Source organism: Macaca mulatta, chromosome 14 (assembly GCF_049350105.2).
Source record: "Macaca mulatta isolate MMU2019108-1 chromosome 14, T2T-MMU8v2.0, whole genome shotgun sequence".
Taxonomy (NCBI): Eukaryota; Metazoa; Chordata; class Mammalia; order Primates; family Cercopithecidae; genus Macaca; species Macaca mulatta.
In genome coordinates, this window is record NC_133419.1 from 126629839 (window position 1) to 126649741 (window position 19903).

Below are 19903 nucleotides of genomic sequence, written 5' to 3' on the forward strand. Positions count from 1 at the left end.
CATTCTCAGTCAGAAGCGATTGGCTGTATTTAATTTTTTAAAGTAATAGATGGAATGGACCTTCAGAAAAGTTGACTGTGTAAAGAAATAAGTCAGAAAGCTTAGTATTCAGGTCTAGATGTCATGAACTGACCATCTGGCAGAAATAGAATCCAGCAAAAACGATCTTACATAATTTCCAGGAGAAAATGGTAGGACAGATCTAGGCTCTGGTGGATAAATGGTGGTGAGAAGTATATAACAAATAGTGCTTGCTATTGGAGAAAGTAGTTTTCCCAGCTTCCGAATGTAGTTGACTGCCAAGATTGCATGAATGGAGTGCCTAGTTACGAAGCAACTATTAAGGATTACTTGGGATTGTTTCAGGTAAATCTGCTTTCTAGAATGCAGGCACTTCCTTTGTTGATAGTTTTGGACTTTAAGTTTTTTTTTTTTTTTTTTTAAGCCTGAAAAGTTAATACAGGTTAATTATTCCTTATCTGAAATGCTTGTAACCAGAAAGAAGTGTTTTGGATTTCTGGGTTTTTTGGGGAATATTTGCATTATACTTAACGGTTGAGCATCCCTAATCCAAAAAATCTGAAATCTGAAATGTTCCAATGAGCATTTCCTGTTTAGCAATAGTGTAGTTAAGAACTTGGACTTGGGAGGCAGAGTTGCCATGGTTTGAATACTGGTACTACCACGTACCCGATCTTTCTGTGCCTCAGTTTTCTCGTCTGTAAAATAAGGTAACAATAGCCTCGTAGTGTTATGCAGATTAATGAGTTAATGTTTATAAGTAGTCCATAGCACGTAGTTAAGAGCTTGTAAACTGGTTTAGTAACTGAATTGAGCATTGAATTCTGAAGATATCAATCTTCAAAACTTAATAAGCGTTATTCCCTCTACATTTTACTTTCATCTCTCTCAATATAGTGTTTTTACTTGGATGTAATCTGTTTAGATGATGGGTTTGTAGAACCATATTTAAGAAAAGAACTTAAGCACCTAAGTTTTTTCCTTGTGTATATCCCAAACGGATGGGTTGTCGTGTGTGTGGAAGAAGTAAACACATTCTATCCCTAGTTCACCATTCTAGAGCGTTAACTTTTAGAATCGGAAGTGATTCACATGAATTAAAACTTCATAAAAATATTTTAAGGACAGTTAAAACCTGGCTATTGGTATAAGCAAACTGGGAAGTCATTAGACTGTAATAAGTTATTACACTTAAGGAAAGATGGCTTGATGGTATACCTCATGTGCATCCTATATTTAACAAAATTGTCGCATTGTAGAAAAATTAAGTTTGCTTCTTATTTAGGTGTTTCCTGTTTGAAGGAAGATTCTGAAGATTCTGGAGAATCTCATTCTGTAATTTTGGAGTAGAGCCTAGAAACAAACTTTTTTTTTTTAATTAATTAACTTTATTTTCAAGAACATACATACTTTTAACTAACATCCTGGCTGGGCGTGATGGCTCACGCCTGTAATCCCAGCTCTTTGGGAGGCTGAGGCGGGCAGATCACCTGAGGTCAGGAGTTTGAGACCAGCCTTATGAAGATGGAGAAACCCCGTCTCTACAAAAAATACAAAATTAGCCGGTCGTAGTGGCGCATGCCTGTAATCCCAGCTACTTGGGAGGCTGAGGCAGGAGAATCGCTTGAAGGGAGCAGCTGCCGGGACGCAGAGGTTGCAATGAGCCGAGATTGCGCCATTGCATTCCAGACTGGGCAACAAGAGCGAAACTCCGTCTCAAAAGAAAAAGAAAAAACCCACATGGTTGAGTTAAGGCAGGATTTACTGAGATTAGTGACTCATCCGTCTTCTCCTGAGCTCCAGCTTTCTCATCAACAGAATCAAAAGATTTGACTAGAAACATGATCTACTTTCTAACTCACTACTATGATTTTATTGTTTCTATTTTCTTTATGATTATGATATTAAAGAAGAATTCCACTATGTGTGATGGACTATGGGGTGAGGAAGTGAGCCTTCTGTTTACCACAAAAAATTAATTGAGAAACTTAATGTTTTAATAAAGAAAAAGGCTTTTTTGGGCCGGATGTAGTGGTTCATGCCTGTAACCCCAACATTTTGGGAGGCCAAGGCTGGAAGATTACTTGAACTCCAGAGTTAGAGACCAGCTGGGCAACATGGCAAAACTCCCTCTCTACAAACAATACAAAATTTCACCAGATGTGGTAGCACGTGCCTGTAGTCCCAGGTACTGGAGAGGCTGAGGTTGGTTGATGGCTTGAGCCCAGGAAGCCGAGACTGCAGTGAGCCAAGATGGCACCACCATACTGGAGCCTGGACAACAGAGCAAGACGCAGTCTCAAAAAAAGAAAAGAAAAGGACTTTCTAACAAAACCGTAAACTTCCAGTAATTATTAGTAATTCAGTTCTATGTGTTGGCAATGGCATGTACTAAAACATCCCAAACGGTCATAGTATGTTGTCTTCTATATTGTGTGTGTATTTAAAATACTATTGCTATTTTTAAATTCACAGCCTTTAGATTTAACTAGTTTGCTGAAGTTTGAGCAGTTAGAACTTTATAGTATTCATTCTAATCTGTGGTAATTACTTACTTTTGCCAGTTATTCCAGCACCCGAACATAATTGGCCATTTTTCATACATCTGCTTGATAATAACCTTTACCAGTTATCACAGTGGCTTGATTTAAGTCCACTTCATGTTCAGTTAGAGAGACATGTCCTACTGGCTACGAGGTCACCATTGTCCAACAACAGAGAATGTCATTCAGCAAATTAGTATTGACTGTCCTATTCTTGACTCAGTAATTTCTTCAGCTGAGAGTAAATGGATAATTGGGGGCTATTAATACACTTATCTGTGGGTGGTTTTTATCCTGAGTCTTCCGCAAACCCATCTTGTGGAAGAATAACTGGTTTTTCTTAAGTTCTACAAAGTGAGGGCCAGTAATTGACATGAGTTGACACTGTTTTTGGTGGGAACTTGGGGGCAGGCCTTCAGAAACAGAAGCGAGATGGTAGTATGGAACACCAAATAGTCTTTTAGACTAATTTAATTGAGTTCCTTGTTTGGAATGTGCATTAATTAACAAATTTCCGTTAAGTAGGGGGTACCTCCAAAGCACCTTTAAGGGTATACAGCTTTTTAAAACTGTTCAATGTATGTGCTATTTTGAATGGTATATTTTACAGATCTAATTGTGGTCCATGGTGTTTAATCTATTTTAGAAACTGGATGGCTTCTACAGGGAGCCAGGCCTCTGATATAGACGAGATTTTTGGATTCTTCAGTGATGGCGCACCCCCCACCAAAAAGCCCAGGTAAACAAGAAAAGGGAATCAGAGAGCAGAGTAAATTACCATTAGTGGGAGAGAAAGAAAAGTAGCCAACTTATACCTTTTATATCAGTTGTTTTCACTAATCAGTATTGACCTTCATACTAAAAATTAAATTATTTTTATTTTGGGTTTAATTTTTATTTTTTATCAAAGGCAATACAGGTACATAGTTTTTAAAATCAGTATTTCAGAGTCCACCCTTCTTCAGAGATAATTACTTTCAGCTTTATCTGTTTCTTCTAATGTTGACATCCATGTTTTAAAATACTATATATATTGCTGCTTTTTAGTTTTTCAGTTTTGTTGATTTCCGAGTATGGAATATAAGGACTGCTTTGCTGTCATGACTCCTCCCCCTGGATTGCCACTCCACACACTCTCCCCATGTTCTTGTATGTTTGTATCACAGTGTTTGGTTCAATCCACTTTTAATATTTACATTTATTATGACTGTATAAATAGTATTCGTAGCTGAGCCTAATGCGTGACGATCATATTTCCTTTCTTGCTCATTTTTTTCGCTTATGCCGTTAAAGACTGTCTTTTTTGTTTGTTTGCTTTCAGTGTGTTCTCACATGCTCTGACAGAAGAATAAATCTCCTAGCTATACAGAAACACACCGATAACTTGCTAGTTCATGTCATGGATTCTTCCCTCTGGACACTAGTCCACTCTGGACACTTGTTTTCCAGGCCTCTGTTGCATTGCTGATACTTGCTATTTCCCTTTCCCATCGTCCTGATAATTTCCTTTACATCTCTCCTGTATTGATTCTCTGTTTGCTGAATCTCGTGTCTTCTTTTTTGGTGCACTCTTTCGTTTTCCTGAAGCGTATCCTTGCATAGCCTCCTAAGTAAGGACCCATAGGAGAAAACTTTTTGGACTTATTTGAAAATGTCTTTATCATACACTTACATTCATTTGATGGTTTAACTGAGTATAGAATCTTTGGTATCTCTCATGCATTCTCTGCTAATGTCTAAGTATTCCTGCCAAAATAGCCACTCTGTTCTGATTCCCAATCCTTTGTATTATATGACCTCTTTCCCTGTTTTGTTTTTGTTTTTGTTGTTGTTGTTCATTAGAAGCTTATAAGGATCATTATTTTATTTTCAGTAGTCTGAAATTTCACAGTGATGTGTCTTCTCATATGAATCTGGACACGGGGCAGCTCTTTAAAGCTGGCAAGTAGTACCTTCACTTTGGAGAAGTTGACTTGTATTACTTTTTTGATACTTTCCATTACAATGTTTTATCCCGTATTTTTTTTAAACTCTTGTTTTTCAGATATTGGACTTCTTGTATTAAGTCTCTAATTTTCTTACGTGTTTCTTGATTTTTTTTCCCCCCATTTCATGTTTTAAAATTTTGCTTTCTCGGAGGTTCTCTGTTTTATCTTATGGATTTAAACATTTCTGTTGCTATATTTTTAATTTGTGAAGTCTTTCTGTTTGTTCATTTTTCATAGCACTCTGTTTCACAGATGCATTTTTTTTTTTTTTTTTTTTTTTTGAGATGGAGTCTCACTCTGTTGCCCAGGCTGGAGTGCAATGGTGCAGTCTCAGCTCACTGCAACTTCTGCCTCCCAGGTTCAAGCAATTCTCCTGCCTCAGCCTCCTGAGTAGCTGGGATTGCAAACGTGCACTACCACACCCGACTAATTTTTATTTTATTTTTTTAATAAAGACAGGGTTTCACCGTGTTGGCCAGGCTGATCTTGAACACCTGACCTTAAGTGATCCACCTGCCTCGGCCTCCCAAAGTGCTGGGATGACAGGCATGAGCCACCCCACATGGACAATGTTTAAAAATCTATGTGAGGATGTCATTGTTTCCTTTTAAAAATTTTTTCTCCTTCCCATACTATCTCTTCTGTCCTTCAGATTTCTCTCTACCTGCTAGTTTGTTTGGTATAACTGTTATGTCAGGGGCTTTCCTCAAATGTGAGGTGACCCTTGTTTGTCTGCCCATTTTTAAGAGAAAACACTAAAAAGCCAATGGAAGAGGCCGGGCGCGGTGGCTCACGCCTGTAATCCCACCACTTTGGGAGGCCAAGGCGGGCAGATCATTTGAGGTCAGGAGTTTGAGACCAGCCTGGCCAACCTGGTGAAACCCCGTCTCTACTAAAAATACAAAAATTAGCTTGGCGTGGTAGTGCGTGTCTGTAGTCCTAGCTACTCATGTTGCTGAGGCAAGAGAATCGCTTGAACCCGGGAGGCGGAAGTTGCAGTGAGCCGAGATTGTGAGATTCCATCTCAAAAAAAAAGCCAGTTGGAGAATCTGCGTGTACGTAAGGAGCCTGGTCCCAGACTCTACGTAGAGTTAAGGAATTCTCACCTATCAGAATCTGCAGGTTTTTCGTCTCATACTGGCCATTTTCCTGAAAGAGGAATCCTCCTCATTTCCTAACTGAATGGGGGATAGGGATTCCTCATTTCCTAACTGAATGGGGGATAGGGATTCCTCATTTCCTAACTGGATGGGGGATAGGGATTCCTCATTTCCTAACTGGATGGGGGATAGGGATTCCTCATTTCCTAACTGGATGGGGGATAGGGATTCCTCATTTCCTAACTGAATGGGGGATAGGGATTCCTCATTTCCTAACTGGATGGGGGATAGGGATTCCTCATTTCCTAACTGGATGGGGGATAGGGATTCCTCATTTCCTAACTGGATGGGGGATAGGGATTCCTCATTTCCTAACTGGATGGGAGATAGGGGTGCAGGTACAGGGTTGATCCCTAGAGTCTGAAAAGCTGCCTCTGGGGAAAAGTCTGTGTATAAAATATAAGATTTCCCCCAACTCTCTTTCCCCAGAGGCAGCCTCAGCTGCGTGCAGTGTTCTCAGATACAGTCCTCTGGTCAACCTCTGCAGAAGGGAAACCTCTAGTCTGCTTAAAGTTGCAACCTTTAAAGGCTTGTAACTGATTCTCCTGTTTTAGCCCCACCAGTCCCTCTACCTTCAGATGTATGTGAACATTCCCAAAATTCTACCAAGGGACTCAGCCTTAGCATTACAACTTGTAAAATTCTGTTGCCCTTTGACCTCTTGTCTGCTGTCATCTTTACCTAACCTACTTTTTAGGTATGTATACCTGCTAAAAAATAATAATAATAATAATAACTGTTATTTAGTGGTTTACAAAGAACCGGTAATAAAACGCAATTGTTAAATGTTTTGTTTTTAACTGGAAGTTTTTTTTTTGTTTTTTTTTTTTTTTTTTGAGACAGGGTCTTGTTCTGTCACCCAGGCTGGAGTGCAGTGACACAAACACAGCTCACTGTAACCTCCTCCTGGGCTCAAGTGATCCCCCTGTGAACTTAGCCTCCCACTTAGCTGGGACATGCCTAATTTTCTTTTTCTTTTCTTTTTTTTTTTTTTTTTTTTGGTAGAGATGGGTTCTCACTAAGTTGCCTAGGCTGATCTCGAACTCCTGGGCTCAAGCTCAGCCTCCTAAAGTGCTGAGATTACAGGCGTGAACCACTACACTTAGCTGAATTGAAAGTCTTAATTAGGAAGAATTATAGTTTGAATCTATATGTTATATATTTAAAAAATCATACAGTACAACAGTATAAAATGAAAAGTAAAAAGTCCTTATTCTCCCCATCCTCATTTAACCACTGTTTATAGATCTTGTGAATCCTAGAAATTTTCTATGTGCATGTATATTTGTGTATGTGGATTTGTGTATGCTTCACTATCTTGATTGCTCTGAACTGAAACTCATTTTTCATCATTTGCTTCTAACATCTGTTATTAATGTCTTTTCTAGTAGACTAACCTTTCAAGATCAGGGACTCCATTTTGTTCCTGGATACATCACTAGTGACTCCTGTACTGCCTGGTACATACAGGTTTTTCTTTCCTGCCTCAGCCTCCCGAGTAGCTGGGACTACAGGTGTGCGCCACCAGACCCAGCTAATTTTTGTATTTTTAGTAGACACGGAGTTTCACCATGTTGGCCAGGCTGGTCTTGAACTCCTGACCTCAAGTAATCCACCCACCTCAGCCCCCCAAAGTGCTGGGATTATAGGTGTGAGCCACTGCCCCCGGCCTCGGTTTTTCATGTTTGTTGAGTGACTAAATGCAGAAGCTCAGGATAGGGAAAGCAGTTTTAGAGGCTGTGTCCCCAAAACGAAGCTTCCCGAGGCTTGAAAGTGCTATTCCTTTCTTGGGTTATGCCAAAATGCTGATCCTCTCCATTTTATTATTTAGACAGAAAGGTTGGGGAGAATCCATTTTCGGGGGAAGGGAACATACCATCAGCAAAAATTAAAGTGAAGGAACATATTTCAAGCGGGGATAGTCTCCAGAATGAAAGAGAGGGGAACAAAAACAAAAACTAGTACCCATGCTATCTCACATATGGGCCTCAGAACAGAGAAGTCTGTCTCTGCTTATCATGGTAAGAAAGGAATGTTTTTCACCTTTTGTCATGTCCCTTGAATAGCTAAGTCTTTATTTAGATATATAGGGCTCCTGTGTTTTTAGAATTCTATTGGCCACTTTTTTTTTTTTTTTTTTTTTTGCCTGAGGTTAATGTTTACAAAATTCCGAGTTAAATTTTTTATTGCCTTTCTTTCCCCTTGTGTTTTACATTTCTCAGTAATAGGAACTTAATTTGTCCTGGGGTTCTTTTCTCTTTTTCTAGAGTACAAATCAAATGTCTTCTTTTGAAATTTAATATTGCTTTAAAATATAATTTAGTTGGCAGAACTCAGCTGAGCTGTAATCTATTTGGATCTTTTCCTAATATTAGTGGAATTTCTTAGGTTGAGAGGACTAAGAAGGAGAAAACTGATTTTAAGATTGGTTTTGGGATTCCTGAAATAGGTTTATGACTTGTTTTTCAGCAAGCACTGACATAATATTCTGGTTGTTTTCTTTAAACTGCTTTGGAAAAGTGTCAAAAACTGATATTGATCTTCTTTGCAACTATAAAAGTTAGCTAAAAACTATAACCTTAGTCAGACAGTCTCTGTGCCTCATATCTATGGGATGTTCCATTCCTCTCATTTGTTTTGCTTTTATAGGAAGCTGCTTCCAAGCTTAAAAACTAAGAAGCCTCGAGAACTTGTGCTAGTGATTGGAACAGGCATTAGTGCTGCAGTTGCGCCTCAAGTTCCAGCCCTCAAATCCTGGAAGGGGTTAATTCAGGCTTTACTGGATGCTGCCATTGATTTTGATCTGTTAGAAGATGAGGAGAGCAAAAAGTTTCAGAAATGTCTCCATGAAGACAAGAACCTTGTCCATGTTGCCCATGACCTCATCCAGAAGCTCTCTCCTGTGAGTACCTTCTTATGTGCCACAGTGTTTGGAATTTCCTAAAATTTGACTATCATAACTAGCATGATTTGGCTGTCACAACTAGCATGCCAAGTGTAGCAGGGATATTCATTTACAGCTTGTAGGTTTCCATAACATTGGGCTCTTCTGCACAGTGTCTATTTATGGACCCTATTCAGGGTAATTATCTTAACCCCATTTCACTGTGTGTCTCTGAGAGAGAAATGATGTTGAGGACTTTATATGTACAAATCACCGCTGTGTTTTGAATTTATTTTTTTCTGCATCACTACTATAAAAGCTGTGTTCTGTGGCATCCGTGCCTTGTATGGAATCCCACAAAGATTGGAGATAATTTTGTCATTTTATAGATGAAACAAAACCAGTTTTTAATGTTCTTTTTAGAGGTAATAACTCAAAATATTTATAAGGAATTGCACCTTATTTTACCAAACTGAGTTGGATAAAAGGACTCCCTGTCTTGCTTTGTCTGAATTTTTTTTTTTTTACAGAGTCTACCTCTGTCACCCAGGCTGAAGTTCAGTGGTTCGATCTCAGCTCACTGCAGCATCTGCCTTCTGGGTTCAAGCGATTCTCCTGTCTCAGCCTCCTGAGTAGCTGGGATTACAGGCATGTGCCACCACGCCCAGCTAATTTTTGTATTTTTAGTAGAGACAGGGTTTTGCCATGTTGGTCAGGCTGGTCAGGAACCCCTGACCTCAAGTGATCTACCTGCCTCAGCCTCACAAAGTGCTGGGATTATAGGCGTGAGCCACTGCACCCAGCCTGTTTTAAAAACTTCTTAAAAATCAGGCTTCTAGAGCCAGGCATGGTGTGGTGGCAGGCGCCTGTAATCCCAGCTGCTCAGGAGGCTGAGGCAGGAGAATGGCTTGAACTGAACCCAGGAGGTAGAGGTTGCACTGATTTGAGATCACGCCACTGCACTCCAGCCTGGGCGATAGAGGAAGACTCCATCTCAAATTTTTTAAAAAAAGGAATTAATGGGATTTTAAAGAGTTCATGGAATCTCCACCTCATACCGTTTACAAAAATTAAAAATGGATCAAAGACCTAAATATGATGTCTAAAACTGTAAAACTCTTAGAAGAAAATACAGATTTAAAATTTCATGACTGAATCTGGGTGGTTTTTCAGACATGACACCAAAAACGCAAAAACCAAAGTGAAAAAAATATATAGATAAACTGGACTTCCCCAAAGTTTAAAAACTGTTAGGCTGAAAGGACACTGTCAAGAAAGTGAGCTGGGGATGGTGGCTTATGCCTATAATCCCAGAACTTATACCTATAAGGCCAGAGCAGGAGAACTGCTTGAGGCCATGAGTTCAAGACCAGCCTGGACAACATAGTGAGACCCTGTCTCTACCAAAAGGAAAAAAAAAAAGTGAAAAGACAACTCCCAGAATGAGAAAATGTTAGCAAATCACATATCTGTTAGGGGTATAATAGCCAGAATCTATAAAGAACTATTGTAACTTAATAAAGGCTAATAATTCAATTTTAAAATAACAATGTAGTTGTTAGACATTTCTGCAAAGAAGACACACAAATGGCCAATAAGCGTACACGGAAAGATGTTCAGCATCATTAGTCATTAGGAAAATACAAATCAAAACCACAAAAAGGTGCCATTTCACACCCGCTAGGATGACTAGAATCAAGAAGACAATAATGAGTGTTATTAAGGATGTGGAGAAATTGGAACCCTTGTGGGAATGTAATGTGATGCAGTTGCTTTGGAAAACAGATTGACAGTTCCTCAAAAAGTTCAACAGTGATTCTGTGACCCAGCAGTTGCACTCGTAAGTGTATACCCAAGCGAATGGAAAGTATATTCATGCAACAACTGTACACTCATGTTCATAGCAACATTATTCATAGCAGCCAAAATAGTGGAAGCAACTCAAATGTCTAGCTCATGAATGGATAAACAAAACGTCCTTCCATGCAATGTTAATTGGCCATAAAAAGGAATGAAGTACTGGTCCATACAACAACATGGATGAACCTTGAAAACATTAAGTAAAAGAAGCCAGACACAAAAGGACATACATTGTATGATTCCATTCATATAAAAGGTCCAGAACAGGTAAATCCATAGAACAGAAAGTAGATTATTGCTTGACAGGGCTAGAGGAAATTCTTCCCAAACTACTCTAAAAAACAGAGTAGGAGGGAGTACTTCCAACTCATTGTATGAGGCCAGTATTATCCTGATAACAAAACCAAACAAAAGACATCAGAAGAAATGAAAATGACCAAACGCAGTGGTTCACGACTGTAAGCCCAACACTTTGGAAGGATGAGGCATAAGCATCACTTGAGCCCTGGAATTCAAGACTCCACTGAGCTATAATCGTGCTACTGTACTCCAGTCTTGGCGACAGAGCAAGACCCTGTCTGCCTCTAAAAAAAAAAAAAAGAAAACTACCAACCAGGATCTCTTAGGAACATGGACACAAAAATCCTCAACAAAAAACAAACTACAACCAGACTGAATGCAGTACCCATGAGGAAGTCAGTGTCTTCTGGGGAATGAAAAGTTGGTTTAACATCTGCATATCAGGCCAGGCGCGGTGGCTCACACCTGTAATCCTAGCACTTTGGGAGGCCGAGGTGGGCGGATCACTTGAGGTTAGGAGTTCAGGAGCAGCCTGACCAACATGGCAAAACCCTGTCTCTACTAAAAATACAAAAATTAGCTGGGCATGGTGGTGCATGGCTGTAATCCCAGCTATCCAGGAGGCTGAAGCAGGAGAATTGCTGGAACCCGGGAGGCAGGGGCTGCAGTGAGCCAAGATCACACCACTGCACTCCAGCCTGGATGACAGAGCAAGACTCCGTCTCAAAAAAAAAAAAAAAAAAAAAACAACTGCACATCAATATAATATATCATGTCAATAGAATAAAAGAGAAAACCACATGGTTTTCTCAGTAGGTGCAGGAAAAACATGTTAGCAAAATGTAACACTCTTTCATGATTAAAAAAAAAAACACTCTACAAATGAAGGAATAATAGCAAACAATAGAAGGAAACTACCTCAACATGGTAAAGAGCATAGATGAAAAACTCACAGATAGCATATTTAATGGTGAAAGACTGGATTTTCCCACTAAGATCAGCAACAAGACAAGGCTGTGTTCCCGCTCCACTCCTGCCCAACATAGTGCTGGATGCTCTAGACCGGGCAATTAAGCAAGAAAAATAAATTAAATTTATTTTAATTTAAATAAATTTTTATGTAAAAGTTTAAAAATAAACTTTTAAATTAAATAAATCTTTTATGGCCGGGCACGGTGGCTCAAGCCTGTAATCCCAGCACTTTGGGAGGCCGAGACGGGCGGATCACGAGGTCAGGAGATCGAGACCATCCTGGCTAACACGGTGAAACCCCGTCTCTACTAAAAAATACAAAAAACTAGCCGGGCGAGGTGGTGGGCGCCTGTAGTCCCAGCTACTCGGGAGTCTGAGGCAGGAGAATGGCCTAAACCCGGGAGGCGGAGCTTGCAGTGAGCTGAGATCCGGCCACGGCACCCCAGCCTGGGTGACAGAGCGAAATTCTGTCTCAAAAAAAAATAAAAAAATAAAATAAATAAATAAATAAATATTTTATTTATTATATCGGGAAGGAAGAAGTAAACTGCCTCTGTTTGCAGACGACATGATCTTGTCCGTAGAGAATCCTAGGTTATCCTCTATTAGAACTAACAAGTTCAGCAAGGTTGGAGAATCCAGGATCAATATATTAAAAAATAATATTTTTATACACTTGCAGTGAACAATACTAAAATGAAATATTAAAAATTCTTCCACTTAGCATCAAAAACAATAAAATAACTAGGAATAAATTTAACAAAAGAAGTGCAGAAGGCCGGCGTCGTCACAGACTTTGGGAGGCCAAGGTGGGTAGATCACCTGAAGTCAGGAGTTTGAGACCAGCCTGGCCAACATGGTGAAACCCCGTCTCTACTAAAAATACAAAAATTAGCTGAGCGTGGTGGCGGGCACCGATAATCCCAGCTACTCGAGAGGCAGAGGCAGGAGAACCACTTGAACCTGGGAGACAGAGGTTGCAGTGAACCAAGATCTCACCCCTGCACTCCAGCCTGGGCAACAAGAGCGAAACTCCATCTCAATAAATAAATGCAGAACTTACGCTTTGAAAACTACAAAACATTGAAAGAAATGAAAGAAGATGTAAATAAATGGAAAGACATGCCATGTTCATGAATCAGAAGACTTAATATTATTAAGATGGAATACTCTGCAAATTGGTCTACAGATTAAGCACAATCCCTATTAGGATCCCAGCTGCTGATTTTGTAGAAATTGACAAACTGATTTAAAATTCATATAGAGCCAGGCACCATAGCCTGCACCTGTAGTCCCAGCTACTTGGGAGGCTGAGGCAGGAGGACTGCTGGAGGGCTTGAGCCCAGGAGTTCCGGGCTCCCAGGAGCAGGGGACCACTGGGTTGCCTAAGGTGGGGTGAACCAACACAGATTGGAAATGGAGCAGGTCAAACTCCTATGCTGATCAGTAGCGGGATTGTGTCTTTGAATAGCCACTGCACTCTAGCCTGGGCAACATAGTAAGACCCTGTCTCTAAAAAAAAAAAAAAAAAAAAATTAAAACTTCATATGGAATTATAAGGGACCTAGAGTAGCCAAGACAGTCTTGAAAAATAACAAAGTAGGGAGACTCAAATTTTTTTTATTTCAAAGCTTACTACAAAGCCATGTAATTAAGGCAGCATGGCAAAGGATTCTTAGATCAGACACTGAAAGCACAAGCAACAGAAGAAAAGTAGATAAATTGGACGTGATGAGAATTTGAAACATAAGTGCTGTAATGGTTGTCATCAAGAAAGTGAAAAGAGAGCCAGGCACAGTGGCTTGCTCCTGTAATCCCAACTACTTGGGAGGCTAAGGTAGGAGGATCATTTGATCCCAGGAGTTCGAGGCTGCAGTCAGCTATAATCATGTCATTGTACCTCAGCCTGGGCAACACAGTGATACCCCCGTCTCTAAAAAAGAAAAAAAAATGAAAAGAGAACCTACAGAATGGAGGAAAATATTTGTAGATCATATTTGACAAAAATCTAGTATCCAGAATATATAAAGAGCTATTACAACTTAATAATAAAACTGATATATTTAGGGGAAATTTGAACACTAATATTAAGGAAGTAATATTTTTTAGGTGAGATAGAAGTATTGCAGTTATGTTTTGTTTTGTATGTACTCTTCTAACTTTTGTGTGTGTTTGGAAATGTCCATCTTAGAAAAGAATCAAATCTAACAGTATCAACTCAGCAGCACTATGGCAGGGTTAACAGGCCCATCTACTGATAGCCAGTTTAACGTATACCAGGGAAGTGACGTTACAGATTCACTGCAAAGAGCTTGGGTTTTACAATCAGACTCTGTCACTTACATGCACTGGAACCCTGCACAAATCCCTTGTCAACATCTGTTTTTGCACCTGTGAAACCGTGATGTTACTTCCTTGTGTCGCTTTGTGAAGAATAGGTGAGATAATGTATATAAAATGTCTCACACATAGTTGATGCACTAGAAATGTTAATAACCCTGTGGGAGAAAACAGGGTTCGTTTTTTTTTGTTTTGTTTTTTCTTTTTTTTTCTTTTTTTTAAATAGACATGGAGTCTCCCTGTGTTGCCCAGACTGGTGTTGAACTTCTGGGCTCAAGCGATCTTTCTGTTTCAGCTTCCCAAAAACTGAGATTATAGGCTTGAGCTACCACGCCAATTTTTTGTTTCTTGTTTTTACCAAGTTTCAGGGTAGAAGGAAATGAAGGTCACTGTTTCAGATGAATGGGAAAAGGTCCTTAGAAGTTGTGTGGGAGTTTGGCATTTCCTTTTGACTATTGAGCCTCTCTGTTTATGTTTTCATTCCTTTGTCTTTGCTTATAAAGGCCACTGGTGGGAAGTTTAGTTCTAGGGTCATCTGCTTTAAGAGAAAAAACTTTCCAGCTATGCAACAAAGCAGGACCCCCTACCTCTACAAAAATTTTAAAATTAGCCTAGTGTGGTGGTGCACGCCTGTGGCCCCACCTACACAGGAGGCTGAGGCAAGACGATCACTTGAGGCCAGAAGTTTGAGAACAGCTTGGGAAACAGTGAGACCCCATCTGTACAAAAAAATTTAAAAAGTAGTAGGCATGGTGGTGTGCGCCTGTAGTCCTAGCCACTTGAGAGACTGAGGGCAAGAAGATTGCTTGAGCCCAGCAGGTCGAGGCTGCAGTGAGCCATGTTCATGCCACTGTACTCCAGCTCGGTGATAGAGCCAGACCTTGTCTCAAAAGAGACAAACTTCTGTTTTGCATCTGAGGAAATCAGTGCAGTTACAAAAGCATGTTTCCTTCCTATGTTGATATGTAGGATTTAATAACTTAAATAGGACTAAAAGATATTTAACTAAAATGAGCGACTTGGATTTTTTTTTCCCCCAGGTTTTAACCTTTTGTATTCATTTTCTTAGAAGCAAGAAAATATGTTCCACACCCATGATTACGTGATTGTATACCCAGGCCTTTTTATCTGTGTGTATAATAATAAAACTGGTGTTAAAATATAGTATGTATTTGCCAGGTGCAGTGGCTCACGCCTGTAATCCCAACACTTTGGGAGGCCAAGGCGGGTGGATCACAAGGTCAGAAGTTCAAGACCAGCCTAGCCAACATGGTGAAACCCGTCTCTACTAAAAACACAAAAAGTTAGCCGGGCATGGTGGCAGGCACCTGTAGTCCCAGCTACTCGGGAAGCTGAGGCAGGGGAATTGGTTGAACCCAGGAGGTGGAGGTTGCAGTGAGCCAAGACTGTGCCACTGCACTCCAGCCTGGGCAACAGAGAGAGACCCCATCTCAAAAAAATAATAATAATAAATATATATATGTGTGTGTATGTATATATACATAATGTATTGATAATGTGTGTCTGTGAGTCAAAGTACAAAAGCTATAAGACACAGGGTTCTTAATAAAACCAAGGAAGTGACTGTATTCTTAATTTTAAATTTAATATTTTTTTTGAATAGGTATTGTTTATACACATTGCAGAAGTCAAAACACTATTTAAAAAGTGTCATATATTGAGACATCCCATGCAGGTCTTTATCTTTCTCTTCTCCCAAAACCCACCTTTCATAGGTCACTACTCTTACAAGTCTTTCTGTATACCCTTCCAGTGTTTCTTTTTGGAAATACAAGCAAGGAGGACTATATTTATTCTTATCTTACAACCTCCATCCCCTAGCTCAAAAGATGGCATTCTAGACATACTATTCTGCAGTTTGTTTTACTTCACAGTATAACTTAAGGATCTTTCCATCTCATTCTCCTGTATGTGGGTACTTGGCCATACTAGTCTCTTATATATGGATACATGGCTTGTTTCCAGTCTTCTGCTGTTACAAATAATGATGCAGTCGGCCAGGCACGGTGGCTTACGCCTGTAATGCCAGCACTTTGGGAGGCTGAGGCGGGTGGATCACGAGATCAGGAGATCAAGACCATCCTGGCTAACACAGTGAAACGCCATCTCTACTAAAAATACAAAAAATTAGCTAGGCGTAGTGGCATGCACCTGTAGTCCAAGTTACTCGGGAGGATGAAGCAGGAGAATCACTTGAACCGGAGGGGCAGAGGTTGCCGTGAGACGAAATTGCGCCATTGCCCTCCAGGCTGGGCGACAGAGCGAGACTCCATCTCAAAAAAAAAAAAAAAAAAAAAAGATGCAGTGATAACCTCGTATGTGTCATTTCATTTGTTTGAAATTGTATTTGTAGGATACATGTGACTGCTAGATCATAGGGCAAATGGATTTGTGATTTGGGTAGACATGAAAAGAGCGCCATATTTTTTATAACAAATCTAAAAAAGTATCTGGCCTTCGATAGTAGTTGACTCTTTTTTTTTTTTTTTTGAGACGGAGTTTTGCTCTTGTCACTCAGGCTGGAGCACAATGGCGCGATCTCGGCTCACTGCAACCTCTGCCTCTCACATTCAAGTAATTCTCCTGCCTCAGCCTCCCAAGTAGCTGGGACTACAGGCACGCACCATCACGGCCAGCTAATTTTTGTGTTTTTACTGGAGACGGGGTTTTACCATGTTGGCCAGGATGGTCTCGATCTCTTGACCTCGTGATCCGCCTGCCTTGGACTCCCAGAGTGCTGGGATTACAGGCGTGAGCCACCACGCCTGGCCCAGACACACTTATAACTGACATACCTAGGATAACAAATCCACTGCTGCAATAATGACATTAATCAATTCATGGAGGCACGGCCCTCATGACCTAATCTCTTACTAGGCCTCGCCTCCCAACACAGTTCCACTGGGGTTAAGTTTCCAACACATGAACTTTAGGGGACCAGTTCAAACCCTAGCAAATGGCATTTCACAGACAGGCTAGATAGAGATCAGATATTTATTACATCACATTACATAGTTACTTTCCCGTTTCGAATTCCCTCCGTCCCAAGGGCCACTTTTTGTTTTTAGTTGTAAAGCCAGCTTCCCACCTGAAGTTGGTGTTATAGTTCCTCATTAGTACTCAGGGATATTTACATGTGTTCAAAATGAATCTGAAAAGCAGTTATTTAAGTAAACCATATGTTAAGAAATAGGAGGTCTGGAAAAGTGGCTCATACCCATAATCCCAACACTTTGGGAGGCTGAGGTAGGAGGACCACTTGAGACCCCAGGAATTCAAGATCCGCCTGGGCAACATAGCCAGATCTCACATCTGCAAAACAAGACATGGAGATTCTGTTTAGAATTGATTGGTGTTTGATGTTTTTAACAGTTGCAAAATGCAAACTTTTCATTAAAAAAAAATGTATTGTTTATGTTAACCTTTTGTATACTGGATATTCTTCAGAATAAACCTATGAACTGCTGAATTATGGCATGTAGAAGTTAAGCGGTTTTTCCTAAATTCATAAACAGCTGTACAAACACCTAGGATTAGAAAAGAAGATGCTGAGGCTGGGCGCGGTGGCTCACACCTGTAATCCCAGCACTCTGGGAGGCTGAGGTGGGTGGATCACGAGGTCAGGAGTTCAAGACCAACCTGGCCAAGATGGTGAGGTTGGTCTCTACTATCTAACCGCGTCTCTACTAAAAATACAAAAATTGGCCGGGCGCGGTGGCTCAAGCCTATAATCCCAGCACTTTGGGAGGCCGAGACGGGCAGATCATGAGGTCAGCAGATCGAGACCATCCTGGCTAACACGGTGAAACCCGTCTCTACTAAAAAAAATACAAAAGGCCGGGCGTGGTGGCTCAAGCCTGTAATCCCAGCACTTTGGAAGGCCGAGACCGGCGGATCACGAGGTCGGGAGATCGAGACCATCCTGGCTAACACGGTGAAACCCCGTCTCTACTAAAAAAATACAAAAAACTAGCCGGGCGAGGTGGCGGGCGCCTGTAGCCCCAGCTACTCGGGAGGCTGAGGCAGGAGAATGGCGTGAACCCGGGAGGCGGAGCTTGCAGTGAGCTGAGATCCGGCCACTGCACTCCAGCCTGGGTGACAGAGCGAGACTCCGTCTCAAAAAAAAAAAAAAATTAAAAACAAAAACAAAAACAAAAACAAAAAACTAGCCGGGAGAGGTGGCGGGCGCCTGTAGTCCCAGCTACTCGGGAGGCTGAGGCAAGAGAATGGCGTAAACCCAGGAGGCGGAGCTTGCAGTGAGCTGAGATCCGGCCACTGCACTCTAGCCTGGGCGACAGAGCGAGACTCCATCTCAAAAAAAAAAATACAAAAATTAGCTGGGCGCAGTGGCAGGTGCCTGTAATCCCAGCTACTTGGGAGGCTGAGGCAGGAGAATTGCTTGAACCCGGAGGGGCAGAGGTTGCAGTGAGCCGAGATCATGCCGCTGCACTCCAGCCGGGGCGACAGAACGAGACTCCGTCTCAAAAAAAAAAAAGAAAAGGAGATGCCAAACCACAACTGGGCTGTGTTTCAGTGGCGCGTCCCTAAATAAGGAAGGATGAACAGAAAGTGTTGCCTTCTTACCTGGCACCTAATGAGAGGGTAGTTGTTGCTCTGCTTTCTACCCCAGCTTCCCTTTAATACCGACAGTAAATCCCTTGGCCATGTTTATTTTCTTCATTCTATAAAAATGCCTATTTTAGGAAGGTTACGCTTGTTTGCATAAGTATAGTAGTACTTGCTATGTGCTAAGCATGGTGCTAAGCACTTGGCATGTATCATCTCATTACGTTCTTATGAGATAATATTTTATCTCTGTTTTGAATCCAAAATATTCTTCAAAAATTTGTTACTGCTGTAACTAAAACAACTGACCTACCAAACAAAGCACCTTGGACTAATTTTCTTTTTTCAAATCCCTCCTCAGCGTACCAGTAATGTTCGATCCACATTTTTCAAGGACTGTTTATATGAAGTATTTGATGACTTGGAGTCAAAGATGGAAGATTCTGGAAAACAGTTACTTCAGTCAGTTCTCCACCTGATGGAAAATGGAGCCCTCGTATTAACTACAAATTTTGATAATCTCCTGGAACTGTATGCAGCAGATCAGGGGAAACAGCTTGAATCCCTTGACCTTACTGATGAGAAAAAGGTAAAAAGTAAAGCATTGGTCCTTTCTTCAGGCTAGTGGATTGTATCTTCATCAGAAAAGCTGTTTTCTGCTTGGCATATTGGTATTCATGTAGAGCTAGAAAGGAAAATTATTTTCCCTGGTTGGATTTTTTGTTTTTCTTTCTTTTCTTTTTAAAGATCAAATCAATATACAGTAAAATGCATACAACTTAAAAAGTGTTCAGTTCTATGACTTTTGACAATTCCACCCAGTTTTAAAGCAAGATTAGTGGAAGTCATTTGAACTGTAAGATCTCTTTAGCACTCGACAATATTGAGTGGTGTAATACTGATAATGCTGGTTCTGTTTTCGTATACTTTTTTTTATGGCATTTATTGGAAATGTATGAAAACTACTTTATACTGATTGGAAGAACAACTTCCAGGCCAAGTGATGGCTGAATTGAGGTTAATGTTTAGTGGAAACCGCAGCAGACTTTGTTTTAGCATAGTCTGTACTGTACCTACCGTAATTATTGAACTACAGATGTTGATCTGTGTCAGCTAATGAGATGATTTCTTAAAGTCTCATTTGTCCTACTCTGTGCTTTTTGTAATTTTTTTCTACACTTTGTTTTCCTCAGGAATCTGCCTTTATGTCCGATTTAGAGCCCAACTAAGTAGAGCTGAATAGAAGAG

The 19903-nt window shown here is 40.5% G+C and overlaps 1 protein-coding gene across 14 annotated transcripts in view; it reads left to right on the forward strand.

Moving 5' to 3' along the window:
* Positions 1-19903, forward strand: part of FAM118B (family with sequence similarity 118 member B) — a 50550-nt gene that overhangs the window by 19354 nt on the left and 11293 nt on the right. For all 14 annotated transcript variants that reach the window (XM_077960921.1, XM_077960922.1, XM_077960919.1 and 11 more), the window contains 3 exon segments: positions 3211-3303; positions 8362-8614; positions 19017-19244. In XM_077960921.1, the coding sequence (XP_077817047.1) occupies positions 3218-3303; positions 8362-8614; positions 19017-19244 (567 nt within the window). In that variant the 5' untranslated portion in view covers positions 3211-3217.